The 18,168-nt window shown below is 36.6% G+C and overlaps 1 protein-coding gene across 2 annotated transcripts in view; it reads right to left on the reverse strand.

Annotated features, from left to right (window-relative positions):
* The window catches only part of kuz (zinc-dependent metalloprotease kuz), a 31,384-nt gene that overhangs the window by 12,643 nt on the left and 573 nt on the right, over positions 1-18,168 (reverse strand). For both annotated transcript variants that reach the window (XM_088034102.1, XM_088034103.1), the window contains exon 2: positions 7,322-7,375. In XM_088034102.1, coding sequence (XP_087890228.1) covers positions 7,322-7,375 — 54 coding nt within the window. The remainder of the gene's footprint in view (positions 1-7,321; positions 7,376-18,168) is intronic.

Genomic DNA, 18,168 nt, shown 5'->3' on the forward strand with positions numbered 1-18,168 from the left:
ATTTGGTTTTTTTTCGATAACTAAAACTATGTCAAAGATTTGCGGTCGATATCTCGCATATTTATAGAGCAATCTTAAAGTATTGGTGCTCATTTTACGCAGAATTGCACGTAGAATCCAAAACAGTAAGATTCAATTTTATGGGCAAAAAACTTTTGCGACTCAATCGATGAAAATTTTTCAATTTTTTGTTTTTCGATCGCCCCTCATAAACTATTCGTCTTATCGATCTGAGATTTGGACAGTTTGGACAGTCTCGAGCTCCTCTTTCGATCGATATAAAATTCAATAATACTAAACGCAGTTTTCACCCCGAAACAGCGTCTTGAAAAGACCCTAAAAACACCCTCTGAAAATCTATTTCAATCTTAAAGTATTAATGCTCATTTTACGCAGAATTTCACGTAGAATCTAAAACCGGGAGAATTTTTAACGTACGTAAAAAATTGTTGAGTTATGGCCGTTTAAATTTTTGGGTTGAATTTCAAAAACTACGACAGATCGAATAAAACGGTTTCCACCATCGTTTTTCTCGCAATTTTTTACTTAGAATTCGTTCTTAGATTTTCCGGAAATCTAAAATTTGATTTTTCCAAAAGGCTATATCAGGCCCCAAACCTGCAAACACGAAAATTTGATTTTTCTTATCAAAACAGAGGACAGTTACACTCGTTATTACTTACCCATAAATTTCATCAGAATATTCCCCTCTGGTCGACACGACTAAATTAGTACCAACATGCAACCCAAACCCTAAAACCGATCGAATTAACATTCAAAACCGCCCTTCCTCTCCTTTTTCCCCGAAAATCAATATCCTGCAAGTTTTTTGGCCCTTTCGTGCCTAAAAACCCTCAAAGAAGACATCAAGATCTGCTTAAATTAGCAATTAGATTCTAGTCCAATTCTAGTCAAAGGGTGGCCGCTGGCAGGTTAGAGACCTTAGGTGAGTGACCGCTGTGTCGCTTCAAAGCCAGACATGTCAGCTGTTTCTGTTTTTCCTGCTCGTTTCCAGTCAGAGCGACATGTCGGGAAAGCCGAGAGGTGCTTTGATGGATTTTGCAAATTCGTATTGTAGCCTTCAAACGTTTAACCCAAACTAATCGGATATAATGACATTAAATTTGAATTAATACGGTTCGTTGTTCATCCAGCGGATAATTATTTTTCGAGCCCACGCATCAAACTGAAGAGCTGCGGGGACCCAAAACTTTGATTTCTCTTTGTTTTGCGAAACTAGACCTCATTCTGACCCGTCAGGGACGAAACGGTCTAGTGGATCAGCGTGACTAATCGCTTTTTTGTAACCAAGATAATGTAAGATTTTTCCTAGACCTTGAAAAAGCAACTTGTGCATGACTAATCCTAATTAAAACCTGTCAATATCAAGTTGGCAAAAACGAAGGATTTACGGTTCCGGGGTTTCCCAAAAGCTACAGGAAACTGCTGTTTTCGCATCGAAATAAACAAATTCAATCAAAACCGAAAGCGAGATCAAAAACGGAAGACAATAAGCGGTACGAAGTAATTAGGTCCGCCTTCAGTTTGCTTCGTGTTGGGAATAATAATGACGAACGAGTTTACAGCAGTGGTAATTTTTTTTTCGAGCTCTGGTGTAGAAAGTTAGAGCCAAATTAAGCGAACCAGAAAAACGAAGTCTTCTTTTAAAGGACTTCTTGCGCAACTAGGAATCAATCGGACATGGAAAAATTATCAACAGCTGAAGAATTGGCTTTGAATGCCGAAATTTTTGACGCGTAGTGAACGCCAATGTTTCAATGAAATTATATTAAATTCCATTCAACGCATGCAGGATTATGATAAATCCCCGATTCAGCCTGCTAACAAACGCTACAATTTAACATCCTGCAAAGCACATTTTCCTAGAATTCAATTTGGTTCGTTTAAAAACGTTTGTGCTCGCGAACTAACTCCACTATTTGTTCTGATAAACTCATAACTCCATTTATCCTGCATTGAAATTAACTGATCTTCTCTTCGAAAGTGAAAATTTTGTCACTCGCTTGTTGCTCGAAGATGAGCCATTAACTGTGCAGCAGGAATTCCAAAGAGGATTTTCCGGCAGCGAACAAACGCGAGACAAGCCGACATTTTCATAACGTAACCGATTCGCCCCTTCTAGTATCACATTCTCGTCGCAGGGGAGGGTTATTGTACCCCCTAACTAACCCCAAAACGGCGGAAGCCACTCACTATAATTGCACAACTTGCCTCGTTTTGGTTTCGCTTTCCAAGATTACGTTCGTTTAATTTAGATTGTACTTTAAGTTGTTTTCGTGTTGCGCGACAGGGCGATTTCGTTTCGATAGATTACGAGAGGACGACCGAAAATTGCGAGGGTTTATGCAAATCAGTTGCAGCAAATCCAAGTCAGAAAGCGTTGTAATGAGACCACTGGTTATTGTCATTCAAATTTGTGACGCTGGGAGGTTTAGTTTCACTTGCTTTTTGAGCGTCACGGATCATTTTTAACGTTTTTTTTTCTGTTGGATCTCATCGAAATGACATTGCCCAATTTTCGTTGCAATTCGATGAAATTATTCTAGCGAGCAATTTAAATATTGATTGGGCAGCCCCCAGCAACAACCTCTATAATCTGAAAGGGGTAATTAATGTTATCCGTCTGTTCTGTGCTCGTAAATGATAGAATATCAGGCATTTGCGCTAATAGCCAAGTTTCGTTCATTTACGACATCATGAGCTTGTTGGGAAAGTTCTCGGACAACAATCAAATTCCAGAATAGCGATTTTTAAAAATTATAAAACTTTCGATATTTGTTGTTGTCAGTTCTTACTAGGATTAGCAAAAAATCTCGATTACTGATATCTCAACTCGAAGAATTTTTTTCTGCAGCACTTGTATTTTTTAGAATCAAATCAAAATTTCCACAATTCCGACAATTCTGTCGCTACAGCAATTAAATTTGGGGAGATTCCTACTCTTAACGTGTTTATTGACTGTGTCAAATGCCATAATTATAGCGCGAGAAAAACCGATTTTAGAAATTTTTATATTTTACCGACTCAAAATTTCCACAACTTCAGATAAACGCCTGTAATTCTGACAATTTTGGCACTACAGCAATGAAATTTGGGGAAATTGCTACCCTTATTCCGTTTATTGACTGTGCCAATTAACATAATTATAGAACCAGAGGCACCAATTAAAAAAAATATTTTTGAAACCAACTCAAAATTTCTACAACTTCGAATCAACACTTGTAATTCCGACAATTTGGACACTACAGCAAAAAAAATTGGGAAGATTGCCAAACTTAACGTCTTTATTGACAGTGCCAAATGACATAACCATAGAGCCAAAGGGAACAATTTTGGAAATTTTTATATTTAAGACCAACTCAAATTTGCCACAACTTCACATCAACACCTATAATTCTGACAATTTTGGCGCTACAGTTACGAAATTTGAGAAAATTGCTACCCTTAACACGTTTATTAACTGTGCCAAATGACATAATTATTAGAGCTAGAAAAACTAATTTTTAAAATGTTGTATTTGAGGCTTCATATTAAGACCTTTAATTCTGACAATTTTAACGCTACAGCTATGAAATTTGAGAAGCTTGCTACTCTCAACGCGTTTATTGACTGTGCCAAATGTCATAATTCTAGAGCATGAGAAACCAATTTTAGAAATTTCTAATTTTAAAACCAACTCAAAATTTCCTCAATTTCAAATCAACACCTGTAATTCCGACAATTTTAGAGCTACAGCAAAGAAACTTGAGAAGAATGCCACCCTTAACGTGTTTATTAACTGTGCCAAATAACAGATTTATAGAGCAAAAGAGACAAATTTTAAAAATTTAAATTTTTATAGCCAACTCAAAATTTAGCCCTTTTAATTTTGATAAAATATTTTTTTAAATCAATTGAAACACTTAATTTTGATTCCAATTCGAAAATTCCAGTTGCTTGCACATGAAGACTGCGCTCCATCGCCGCCAAGTCCTCATAAAAATGGTGGATGCGCCGGACCACCCCATATTTCCTCATTGCTCCATTTTTTATTAGCGCCCGCTTACACCCAAAATTAGCGTTGCTCAAATTGGTTGTGACAGAATTTACGACGCCACGCATCTGACTTAATGTTCGGGTCAAATTGGTTTTCTCTTGATAAGAAGTTACGCGTGTAGAAATGTTACAAGCCCGTGCATCGAAAGGCCATTTGGACGTTTCCTGTGATGAAAATCGCATACATCTCCATAACGGCGATGGTTCTGATGGGACCGTGTCATGGTGGATGAATACACCAAATTCATTACCACACATGTACGATCCAATTAATGTCGCATGTTCAACACACGATATCGATCACACATGTCTCTTCATTTCGTAAATGTTGCCACATTTCTCATGCGTTGGATTATTTGGGCTCGACTCCATTTTTCCCCTTATCTGCACTGCTTTTTGTAAAGGTAATATTTTACTTAAATTGCAGAAACATGCGACGCTGCGAAAGCGAAAGCCACGACGCGGTGATGCATGAGGTCTCGTTCTTTGTAAAACATGTGTAATTTAACGACGTTATGTGCAAGTTTAAAGAAACATCCCTCGCGCCCTCTCAACCCTTTTTTTAAAACCGCTTAGTTTAATCGTAATTAAATTCTCTAAATCCGACGCAATGAGCCGAAAGTCGCTTAGATTTATCGTCGGTAATTTGGAGTTTACGGGTCGAATAACTTGCACCGATTTACATATTTATTTCGATTTTTCCGGGGGAAACGGCCGCCATGTTTAATTCCGAATGAAAGCGGGTATTTGTTTGTCTGCTTTTATCACTCGCCGAGTCGAGTGGTGTTCTCCAGACTGGAAATTGCCTCTTGGAACATTATTACACGGCAGTTATGAAATTTCCAGCGTTCTTGTACCTGAGTTGACGTTTATTCTTTGAATTGGTTACATAAATGAGTGTTATCAAATGAGGGAATTTTATTTTTACGATTGGGTTTTACTGGTTTTGTTCCGTTCTTTTCGCGTGGAAAGGGGAAAACGTGACGATCCAATTCTCCGATTCTGATTTCTCATAATTTCTGGAATTCCTCCTTATACTTGGTAGAAATCCTAGATTCTTCGAGGATTCTTTAGTTTTGAATCAATTGTGAAGCAAAATTTCGACTTGGGAAAAAACCGAAATCTCTCAGTCAAATAAAACGCGACAATCACCTCCTGGAGGGACAAATTGAGCATCTCAGTTCAGTCTAGACACATCATTTGTCTGTGTATCCATAGAACAATATAATTAAGACAGGAAGGAGGCAGACAGATGATAAAAAATGCACCGATTTCGATCAATATCCCTCGCTTCTTTTTTGCTTTATTAATTCATTTCGTAATTCCGTTGTTGTTCCCGTCTTGTAATCGATTCGACAAGTTCTCAGTTAACAGAGGAAGCGTGATGATTACTGCTTTAATTACATTACTTTGTCCTTGATCGAGTGAATAGTCTAATTAAGCTAGTTAACGTAATATCCAAACACCTCGTTTCGTCTTGCAGCCTTCGCAAGTGGAGACTCCAAAATATCTTATTTCAGGCGGGCGAAAGTGCTAACATATCAGTGTCGTCCCAACAGGGAAGGATTAATATGAATTTTTCGCGAGCTCGGTCAAGCTGGGTTCGCTCGCTTCTTGCAGTCAAACCAGATGATTTCAAAATTTGTGTAAAAATTGTAACTCTTGTAATTTTGACTTTACAGAAATAAAATTTGAGAGGGATAAGGGCCTAGAATTTCCGGTCAAATGTGTCAAATTACAAAATTTTGTGATAAAAAATACAAATTTTAGAAATTTTCATTATTAGATCAAGCCAGAAATTTTATTTTTTTTGTAAAAATTGTAACTCTTGTAATTTTGACTTTACAGAAATAAAAGTTGTGGAGCTTAAAAGTCTTGTTTTGTTTATTAATTAAGCCAAATTACTAAATCCTACAACAAAAGTGTCAAATTCTGGAAATTTTCATTATCAGGTCAACCCAAAATTTTCAATTTTTTCGTAAAAATTGTAACTCCTGTAGTTTGGACTATACTGAAATGAAATTTGAGGAGGTTGAGGGTCTTGAGTTTCCAGTGAAGTGTATCAAATTACACAATTTTGTGATTAAAAACACAAATTTCAGAAATTTTTATTATAAAATCAAATATAAAATTTTAAAACTGTTTGTAACTCTTGTAATTTTGACTCTATAGAAATAAAATTTATGGAACTTAAAAGTCATGATTTGTTTATTAATTACGGCAAATTACCAAATCCTACAACAAAAAAATTTAAATTTTAGAAATTTTTATTATCAGCACAAACCAGAATTTTTTTTTGTAAAAATTATACCTCTTGTAATTTTGATTTTACAGAAATGAAATTTGTGGAGCTTAAAGATCTTGATATGTTTATTAATTGCGCTAAATTACAAAGTCCTACAACAAAAGGTTCAAATTTTAGAAATTTTTATTATTAGATAAAACCAGAAAATTTCATTTTTTTGGAAAAATTGCAACTCTTGTACTTCTGACTTAACAGAAATGAAACTTTAGGAAGTTAATGGTCTTGAATTGCCTATGAAGAGTGTCAAATTAAAAATTTAACTACAAAAGAAACAAACTAGAAATTTTCATTAGTTTTAAAAATAAATGACCGCTTGTTTTGTTAACGATGATGAATTGAACGCCACTAATTAGAAAGGTTACACTCTGCATGACGAGGGTGTAAAATATCGTTGCTTCAATTTTCATGAGGGCAATTTGTTAATTATGTAAGGTCATCTCAGACAAGAGCTGTTTTTAAAGCCTCCTCCATTCATTCCGGCGCTCAGTCCCAAACGCGACGTTTCTTGGAGCTCTGGGACCATCATCCAGTCAGTTCCAATATAGTGCACTCGTGGCAATGAACGGTGTTGTCGTTTTTCACTTTTCAGGAATGGAGTTTTGACAGGGTAAACACTTTCCCGGGATGCACACCAGTGCAGAATCAGCAGGAAAATGGACGTGAATGATAAACAATCGGCGATAACGAAGAGGTTACAATTCTAAATCGAGGAGTTTTTTGATTTATAATTGCTGGTTAAAATAACGGAACGACGGGCGACGGACGAAATAAAATTAATAGAATTCAATCCCGGCGCATCCACCATTGTGGACAATCCTATTAGAGCTCCCCGACTAAAAATCGCACTGAATCTACGACTGGATTTACAGCGAAGGACATTATTTATGTGTATAAAACATCCTTGATCCTTTCACGCTTTTATAACAGTCCCAGCTCAGCTAGATAAAATTCTCAACTCACCTTTCCCATTTCTGAAGAATGTCTGGTGCGTGGAGCCTTTTCCAAGAAACTTATCTGGAACAAAAAAAATGCGCTTAAGCAATTTGAACTCTTTCTAGTTTATTAGTGTCCATCGCAGGCGAGGCGCGCAATTAATTAGTAAACCTGCCAAACACGCTGTAATTTCACCACAGATTTATCCACCAAGCGATCGATTGTCTGCGAGAGCTTCCTTCTTTCGTGTGGATTACAGCAAAGTAGCAAATTGTGAGATAAACGAGATCCGCAATTTATGAAACACGCGTGGAGTGGAAAGACGAAAAGTATGATGAAGTTGTGATTGTTTCGCCACGTGCCGTACAACAAGCTAATTTCGGATTGAAGGAACTTTTTTGTTAGACCTTGGAACGTGGCCTGTGGGAAAATAAAACCGACCCTGAATACGTATCTGTTTTCCTTAACGTCAACCATAATATTGTTATGCATAATATTCTTTGATGTCTTTCGTCGTAACGACTTGATTGTAAAAAGACGATGCAGGTTTTTGAAGCACTTCTTTCAGAAAGTTAATTAAAAATTTCTGCGATGCTTCAAAAGACTAGATAACGTCAAAAGCCGTTTTCAAAGTTCCGGGAAATTTTACAAAGTTAATTCATCCAGGAGTGGCAACTCAACAATTGTTAATTCGGGAGCTGGTTCAATGCTTGTTTCTTTGTTTCTTATGTAGATAAGTCCAACAAAAAACGATGGTAAAAACCGCATATTTCTATCTGTGTTAGTTTCGGAATTATCGCAACTTTACATGCTTCTAATTCCGTTATTTATAACTCGTAATTTTCACGCAAGAGAAATGAAATTTATGAAGCTCAATGGTCTTAATTTGTTTATTAATTACGCCAAATTACAAAATCCTACAACAAAAGGTTCAAATTTTAGGAATTTTTATTATCAGCTCAAACCAGAAATTTTCATTTTTTTTTGTAAAAATTGTAACTATTGTAATTTTGATTTTACAAAAATAAAATTTGAGGACGTTAAGGGCCTTGAATTTCCGGTGAAGTAAATTAAATTACAAAATTTTGTTATAAAAAATACAAATTTTATAAAATTGCAAGAAATGTTTAATTTTTTTTGTAAAAATTGTAACTCTTGTAATTTTGATTTTACAGAAATGAGATTTGTAAAGCTTAAAGGTCTTGATATGTTTAATAATTCCGTCAAATTACAAAATCCTACAACAAAAGGTTCAAATTTTGGAAATTTTTATTATCAGGTCAAACCAGAAATTTTCAGTTTTTATTGTAAAAATTGTAACTCTTGTGATTTTGACTTTACAGAAACTAAATTTTAGAAAGATAATGGTCTTGAGTTGTGTGTAAAGTGTGTCAAAATACAAAATTTTGTTATGCAAAATACAATTTTAGAAATTTTTATTATAAGTTCAAACCAGAATTTTTGCAACTCTTGTAATTTCGACCCTCTAGAAATAAAATTTATTAAGCTGAAAAACCTTGATTTGTTTATTGATTATGCCAAATTATGTAAATAAGCCCAAGGAAAACGATGGTAAAAACCGCATTTTTCTATCTGGCTTAGTGTCGCAGTTATACAGGTTTAAACATGTAGATACTAAAAATTCATTATCCGCAACTTTAAATGGTTCTAATTCGATTATTTCTTCCCACACGTGAAAATATCGCCCAGTTTTGGATTCTGCGTAAAACAGCACCAAAAGTTTAACTTTTGAATTCGAGATTTTGCAAGAATCTTGGACTTCTTTCTCCATTCCATTCCTTATCTCCAGAATTATCTTGTCTAGTTTCCGCTTACGTTAGCCTTCAGAAGGCGCTCCTCGCAACAACGACAATAATCCTAAACATTCCTGAAGCTGCTGACCCAAATAATTCAAACGCAATATAAAACATTTAGCGCTGAAGAATTGAAAAAGCTCAGATAATAAAAATCGAGCCACACCGAGAAAAATCCGCGCAATCTGCCATTGAAATCTCTTAGATAATGACTGAATGGCGTCCTCTGGTTTCTGTGGCGGATTACGCCTGTAAATAACTGGCCCTCGATACAACCCCAAATTGCGAGTTTCCCTGTCTTGAAATCGATTATTTATTCGTCCAGTTTCCAATCGATTTGAGATAATTAACGAGCTGTGCGAGTGCCGGATACACTCAATTTATAACTAAATTGTCTCTATTAATTGTTATTAAAACAAGTCAGCGTTGCAGTGTCGCCAACACAAGCGAAATACGTAATTGAATAGTTGCAGGTGTTGGCTGATGATAATTGTCGTTCGTGTGCAAGAAGTTTTCACTGCACTTTCCACCATCCGCGGTAATTAAATACAGGAAAGCTGATTTACTCCAAAAGTGGCGGTTCTAAAAATTAAATGCGTCCATTTATCATAATTAGCGTTTCCACCGTGTTCCCTCCTCATCAGTGTCTTCCACTTCATTGAACATTTTTTCGCTTGTGCACTTAAAGCGCCACATTAACCAAACGATCCGCAATTTGCGGCAACAAACTCGCCAATTTGTCGCGTTTTAGTCAAAACGTGTGCCGAAAGTGTTTTTCAAACCCCGCAAATTTCACTAGTTGAAGCCACGGCTACAATTCCAAGCACGATGAATCAGAATTCCGGGTAGTAAATTCGGTCGATGGATTCTTGGAGGAACCTGATAATTGCGCGGTGTTTATCAAGTTCCCGAGAATTGTGATAACAAATTGAACTGTTTACTTGTAACTCGTTTTGTTGTCGGTTTATTGATTGCATTCCTGAAAGTCGCTACCAATAACGGGGTTTGGATCGTGCTTACTCAGGTCGGATCGGATTTAGATTGTGATGGAAATCCGAAGACTGACGCGGATTTGATTAAAGTTTAATTAGGCATGGTCAAGATAAATACGCCCGGAAAGGCTGCGCCGCAACTAAAAATTAATGTTGAAACACTCAAATAAGCCGGTGGTTTGGTTTGCACTGTTAATAAGTAAACAAGCGATTTGTAAGTGGAGCAGGAATATGTAATCACTCTTGGATTCTTTCCACGGTCAGATGAAATAAACAAAATCGCCTGAAGGACCTCAAGGAGTGATCCTGTGACGTCCACCCAATAAAACCCTCAAAATAAATTATCCCAGCCCTTTGTCGCCCTTAATTGCCCTAGCAACATTTTTTTGCCGTTGCCCTTATTTCATCACGCCCTACACAAAGTGTTAATTAAGTACACAGCAGGGTTGCCAGGGGTTAAAGTAGGTTAGAAAAAAATACGAGTGGCATTTACATGTTTTCTTCAATTCACTTCATTTAAACACAATTCTATCGCTCTGCAAATCGGTTGTAATACAGTTTTTCGTAATGGTTCCCCACTTGAGTGCCATTTTTGACTCGCACCTGCATTTTCACGGTTGGATTGTCAAACAGCTGTCTGATAGCACTAGTTAAACAATTTTGACAAAGCCCGATTTGCTTCATCAGGTCAGGATTCGGAAAGTTTTACACGAGGGGTTAACCTTCCTGGAAAATCGGTGTATTAGTCTAGGAAAATCCGGAGAAATCGTTAGGAAATTACTAGAAAATCAGGGGAATCATAACGCAATCAATAGGAAATCAGGGGAAGTTGGACAAAGTCTCAAGGAAATCAGGAGAATTTAAACGAAATCACAAGGACATAAGGAAGGAGAAGTTGGACGATATGAGAGAAAGTTTTACGAAATCACAAGGAAATAAGAGGAAGTTTTACGAAATCGCAATAAAATAAGGAGAAATTGGACAAAATCACAAGAAAATCAGGGGAATTTAGACGAAATCACAAAAAATAAAAAAAAAGTTGGACGAAATCATAAGGAAATTAGACGAAATCATAAAGAAATAAGAAGAAGTTGAACAAAATCACTCGGCATTAAAATAAGGCTCGGGCAAAAAAGGAACACGTTTTGGCCTTGGTATACAAACAACTTTTTCAGCAAAATCTCTTCCGTATCTACAGTGTGACTCATGAAAAACCGAGAGTTTCGAGCACGTTTTCCGTGGGGGTCAATTACGCTAATTCGAGGGAATTATTGGGAGCGTCGCTTAACTCCTCCATTATTAAAACCGGGGGAAACTGTTTTAGAATTTGGTGACAAGGGTGTGGAGATGGACAGTTGGGTAATTAAAAACTGTATATTTTATCAGAGCCACAGCGTTCAATAAATGAAAGTCCCTTTGTTGGCAATTTCCCTGTCAAAACAGTTAAAATATTAAAATAAAAGAAGATTAAAAATTCGTCGGCCGCTAATTAACAAACTCGGCGTAAAAGACTTTGGAACAAACTTCTCGTTTAATCAGTTTTTGTAAAATAACGAGTCGTTCGACAGTTTCATGCATTTTTAACTCGACTTTTTCTTCATTATGGTTTCTTCCTGTCCGCGTTGAATTAAATCCGTGATTACGATAATCTCCGGGTATACATTACCACACAACCTTCATGGTTCGAGTAATAATAATTATTATTGTTAAAGACTGGAATTAAAGAAACGATAAAAGGTACCGCCGCGTGACTACGCAATTTTAATCAAATTTATTACTTCCGACCCTTAAAAACGAAATTATAGCGATGAAAGCGACGCCTAATAATTTTCTTGAGACAATGACCAATATTTCATGAACTGCATCACAATGAAGGCGTTTTGCAACGCTAGATGACGACGTATGAAGACGTCAGAGCATGACGCAGTGTCATTGTTTTCATTTTTGGGCGCGATATGATTCCGGCCCTAAAGGCCTAAAAAAAAATTACAAATCAATACTCTAAACACTTCTCTTTTTTAGTGCTCGTTGTAATTACACTGCACACTAACATGACTGGGTCAATAAATAATGCAACCGCCGTCCATCGCTCCAAACCACATCCTCGTCCATATTAAATAAACTGAAATTTGCTTGTAAAAACTCCAGAGCGCGGAGTCTCTTTGTTGCTGAAACTGAATGTAAATTCCCGCAAATACCACTGCTAAATCTGAGGCATGCAGATCGGTCTCTCCTCCATTATCTCTCGTTGTTATTATCCTTCACCTTCTTGCCCGAACTCAGCTGAGTGGGAAATCGATCGGTGTCTCTCCTTTATTCCCGTTAGGAGGTCCTGAAGGAATTTTAATCGTGTTTTAATACTAGTGCGCTTTTCGGAGTGCAACTGCGGGGATGTTTCCTTAATTGAGGGATTTTTGAAGCCGTGTGACACAAACACGTCAGTCCTAATTCCACCAGTTCTTATCTGTATGCAAATTTCTAATTACACTGATAGAATCTGTGTCAAACGTCGCTTAAATTAAAACTATTAATTAAGATAGCATCACAACATTATTAAAAAATATGTAAATCTATCCGGGTCACAAATCACAATATTCGTAGAGCATCGCTCCCTTATCACTACCTAGCAATTTCCCGCTCTAAAATTTCATGAATGCATTAAAACCAAATCTCTGCCATATCTACCCAATAAAAAAGATATTTTCACGCCCTTAAATATTTCAAGACCGTTTCCAATCTCTGACAAATTTTCGCGTGCGCCTGCCTTAAGGTCGCTGCTAGTTTGCAAATTAATTTTTAATTTACGCCATATATCTGACCAACATTATGCTATCGCTGAATAAATTAATGCTTTTTTTAGAATTTCAACTGGCGGCAAAGAACGCGCCAACTGATTCCACACACGAACGAAGGAAAATCAATTTTAAAATTTGAACGCCTTTTGCCTAATTTCAGCGCGGAAACTTTGTTGCGTCTGTTGACTCTGCTCGGAATCGTTAGGCACTTCCTGTTGAACGACACCAGCTTCCTCTTAAATTGATAGCAGCGACAATATAATGCATTGGCGTGACTAACTAATAAATGGGACCACATGACGGACTATTGGACAAAATCACAATGAGATCAGGAAAAGTTTTACAAAATCACAAGGAAATAAGGGGAAGTTGGACGAAATCACAATGAAATCAGGGGAATTTAGACGAAATAACATGAAAATAAGAACAGGTTCAGCAAAATCACAATGAGATCAGGAGAAGTTGTACAAAATTACAAGGAAATAAGGGGAAGTTGGACTAAATAATAATTAAATCAGGGGAATTTTGACAAAATCTCAAGGAAATAAGAGGAAGTTAGACGAAATCGCAATAAAATCAGGGGAATTTAGACGAAATAACATAAAAATAAGAAGAGATTGGGCAAAATTGCAGTAAGATCAGGAGAAGTTTTACAAAATCGCAAGGAAGTTGGACAAAATTACAATGAAATCAGAGAAATTTAGACGAAATGACTAGGAAAAAAAAAGAAATGAGACGAAATCATAAGTAAAACTAGGAAAAGTTGGACAAAATCACAATAAGATCAGGAGAAGTTTTACGAAATCACAAGGTAATAAGAGGAAGTCGAAACAACAAGGAAAAACAGCAGCGTTGAGACGAAATCATAAGGAAGTCAGGGAAAGATTTACGAAATCACAAAGAGATAAGGAAAAGTTGGACAAAACCATAAGGAATTTAGAGGAAGTTAAACGAAATAACAAGAAAATAAAGAGAAGTTAGACGAAATCCCAAGGAAATCAGGAGAATTTAGACGAAATAATAAGAAAATAAGGAGAAGTTGGACAAAACCACAATGAGATCAGGAGTAGGTTTACAAAATCACAATAAGAGGAAGTTAGAGGAAATAATAATGAAATCAGGGGAATTTAAACAAAATCACGAAGAAATAAGGGGAAGTTAGACGAAATTACAATGAAATCAGGGAAATTTAGACGAAATGACTAGGGAAAAAAAGAAATGAGACGAAATCATAAGTAAAACTAGGAAAAGTTGGACAAAATCACAATAAGATCGGAAGAAGTTTTACGAAATCACAAGGTAATAAGGGGAAGATAGACGAAATCACAATGAAATCAAGGGAATTTAGACAAAATGGAAAGAAATTAGACGAAATCGTAAGGATATCAGGAGAATTTAACTAATAAATGAGACCACATGACGGACTATTGGTGAGAGAAAAGTCCTGAAGGAGCCTCACTTTTCCTGGTGCGTTGAAATACGCAAATGACTTGAGAGTTTCCCGAACCTCGTTCGACTGCATAATGAAGTTAATTGTAAAGTTGAGCCGAGATGTAGATTCTGCGATTTTTATGCCGTTTAATAAAATTAAACAACTTGTATCTGCGCGTTTCGATCGGAGTTAATTTCGCCACCTTTTCTTTCTAATTCGCAGGTGTAATTGTGTTGTGGTAATCGGAGGAATGCGAGCTAAAATATTACGTCTGCCGTCTAGACGTTTCTTTTATTAGGAAGCGGGCGAAAACATCAAATCGACTTTTTGCGGTAATCTGGACGAAATAAAGTCGGGAAAAAGAACACTTGTGGAAAATTATTCCGAGTCAACAAAGAGAAGCACTGGGCGATAACCCCATGAAGTTTCACGTACATATTTCGGATGGAATGAGCAGCGAATTTCCCTACAGCCATCATTTCTACATAATTACGCATAAAAGAGGTAATCCAAGGAAAACAGCGGCTCGTTTTGTTTAATTCCATGATGGCCAGTAAAATGAAAGTTACATGATACGGTCGTGCTTTTTATTTGTTTTTTCGCAACGATAATAAGCGCGGACTTGAATGAGAGAACCTCAAAGAGGCCACTGACATGGGGAGTTCCTGCTGTGACTCATGATCCAACCTTGGTGATATCAAAAATGTGAAACTCACGATCGGAAGTTGATTGAATAAATATTTGTCGTAACGCCCGCTTTGAATTTTATAGAACTAGGTGCCAATAAACGATTGGTTCATTATTGTGTTATTTTAGTCGTCAATAGCTTCATTGTCTGAACGGATCGATTCCAAATGTTCTTTTTGCCTGCTGGAGCAATTGTAAAGATTTTATGAGATTACCTTATGCAAGCTACACGAAACTGGGCTTAAATGACAACAATGGCGGGAGCTATTCGCTGGCCTTCCCAAAGGTAAGATACGAAAAATCAAAATCGCATTTTTCCAACAAACAGGTTGTTCAACAAACAAGAAAAAACTCCAATCATAATTAAATAAACATTGACCTCCAGCGGCATCAATCAGGACTAGCACGATGAACATGTAAAGTGCCGCTGTCTGAGACAAACAAAATCGTTAAAGAAAATAACGACGCAAATAACACAAGCATGGACAGGAAAATCGGGAAATGCGTTATCACTGACATTTATGACCTTGATTCTAATGACTCATGCTCGTGAATATAAGAAAGTATCAATAGCTCGGAGGAATCGATAATAGCCATGAATCAAACAATCGCAGTTATAACGATTAGAAACCACTTTATGTAAATACAATGTGGTCAGTGGTGGAATTTCAATGTTGGCAGGTCTGAAACAGTGGGGCCAACGTGGGAAAAAACATGAAAACTTCAAAAATTTGGAACCAATTTAGGTTGGTGTACGAGCCCTATAGTTTATAAATAAAGCGAGTCTACAAAAGCTAATTACGAGGGGTAAACCTCCATGGAAAATCGGTGGATTAGTCTTAGGAAATAAGGGGAAATCGTTACAAAATCGTTAGAAAATCAGGAGAATCATTAGGGCATCAGAGGAAATTTGACAAAATCACAAGGAAATCAGGGGAATTAAGACGAAATCACAAGGCAATAAGGAGAGATTGAACAAAATCGCAAAGAAATCAGGGAAAGTATTACAAAATCACAAAGAAAGAAGGGAAATTTGGACCAAATCACAAGATAAGTAGGAGAATTTAGAAAAATAACAAGAAAATATGGAGCGGTTGGACAAAATCACAAGGAAATAAGGGGAAGTTGGACGAAATCACAATGAAATCAGGAGAATTTAGACGAAATGACAAAGAAAAAAAGAGAGGTGAAACGAAATCATTAGAAAATCGAAAGTTTTACAAAATCACAAGAAAACAAGGAAAAGTTGGACAAAATCACAATGAAATCAGGGGAATTTAGACGAAATAACAAGAAAATAAGGAAAGGTTCAACAAAATCATAATGAGATCAGGAGAAGTTTTACAAAATCACAAGGAAATAAGAGGAAGTTGAACAAAATCACAATAAAATCAGAGAAATTTAAACAAAATGACAAGAAAATAAAGAGAGGTGAGACGAAATCATAAGGAAATCAGGGGAAGTTTTACGAAATCACAAGAAAATAAGGAAAAGTTGGACGAAATCACAAGGAAATGAGGTGTACGCCATTTTTGAGAAGTATTATGCCCTGGGCTAATTATGTGCGAATTACGTACAAGGCTTTATGTTCGATTGTAGGAAAGACAAAGTTTTAGTGTTACGCCTGAACTAGCCTGAAGTAGTCCACTTTAATTATTTGACACAGAAGCGGCCGTTTTACTTTATCAATGCGGAGGTGAACGAAATCGTAAAACAGCATATTATACAATCGGAGATAAAAACGATTATGAACCAAATAATTGCGGAAAATGTGGTCTTGCTTAAACACGCTTTCTATACCGTTTCGACATGTCCATTTTTATTTCAAGAGTTGATGAAGCACTAAAACCACCACGTTTCAGATTCCAAAGCTGCAATTTCCCTCTTGGAATTCCTATAGAATTAGCGCCCGTTTGAATGACGACCCATAAACGTAAACAATTCCATGTTTATACCACTGCACCCATACAAATTTTCATTTTGGCACAATTCCAGCTTCCAGCGCTTTTCCAATTCCGTATCGCTCCTAATCAGTATTCTTTCATCGTAGAATTCCAACAAACTCGAAGCGATTAGAAATAAACCTGTAGTTGCTATTGACTTTTTTCCAGCGTATGTCAAGACACAAATCACCACTTTATTTTCGTTTACGTTATTTTTACTAGTGTCTTTGAGTTTAAAAATAAATGGCGGATCGAGAAAGTTCAAAAGAACGAGAGGTTTTGAGGGCCTGAAGCGACAACCATCTTCTTCATTTCTCTTAATTTAATTACGGGGGAATATTAACATGTGACGTAAACGCTCCAGGTTCGATATAGGTGTATTAACCAAATTAAATTAATAGAAGACCACATGCACGCAGGGAGAGGATAATTACCATCTCGCTTCCACCAACGGCACCCAACTAAACAGTAGAAATTACAATAAAATTATCCATACGTGTTGATTAAACTCTAAATTTAATTAGCTGGGGTTTTAGCTCGTGGCCAAAACGGCTTTGGAATTTAGTTCCTTTTTGTTACCCTCTCTAAATTAGAATTTTTCTCGATATCTCCGGAATTAAGCCAAATATTAAGAAACCCATTTCGGAATCGTTTTTCTCGCGATTTTTTAGCATAGAAACCGATCTTTGATAGTTCGAATTGGGAATTTTCTATTTATCGATGTAGAAGTTAGCTGCCTTTCGGTCGCTAATTCCGACTCGGTCGCTTATTTATGAAGCAATATTAAAGAAATGGTGCTCGTTTTCCGCAGAATTTCACGTAAAATCCAAATAATTCAAACTCATTAAAATCAGTGTACAAATAACTGAGTTATGGGCGATCAAAGTTCTGAATATTTATTATAATTTTGAGTTGGAAAACTATCTCGTGGCCAAAAGGGAACAAAACGGCTATGAATCCTAGTTCCTTTTTGTTATCCTCACTTGTTAAATCCTCTAAATCAGAGTGACCGATATCCAATGCTGCCAACCGACTTTTTCCACCAAAGCCTCCTCGGAACGGCCAATTTCAAAACACAAATGTTACATTTCTTCTGCAATATCGATTTGTTTTTGCTGTCTAAATTACGACATTTTCCTCGGTGTTTGAGTGCAATAAGTTGTGTCGGTTACAAAATCGAACGTTCCCGGAAAGCGTGACGACTTATTACT

The sequence above is a fragment of the Gnatocerus cornutus genome, chromosome 4, assembly GCF_029298725.1.
Source record: "Gnatocerus cornutus isolate USDA-ARS CGAHR chromosome 4, icGnaCorn1.1, whole genome shotgun sequence".
NCBI classification, from domain to species: domain Eukaryota; kingdom Metazoa; phylum Arthropoda; class Insecta; order Coleoptera; family Tenebrionidae; genus Gnatocerus; species Gnatocerus cornutus.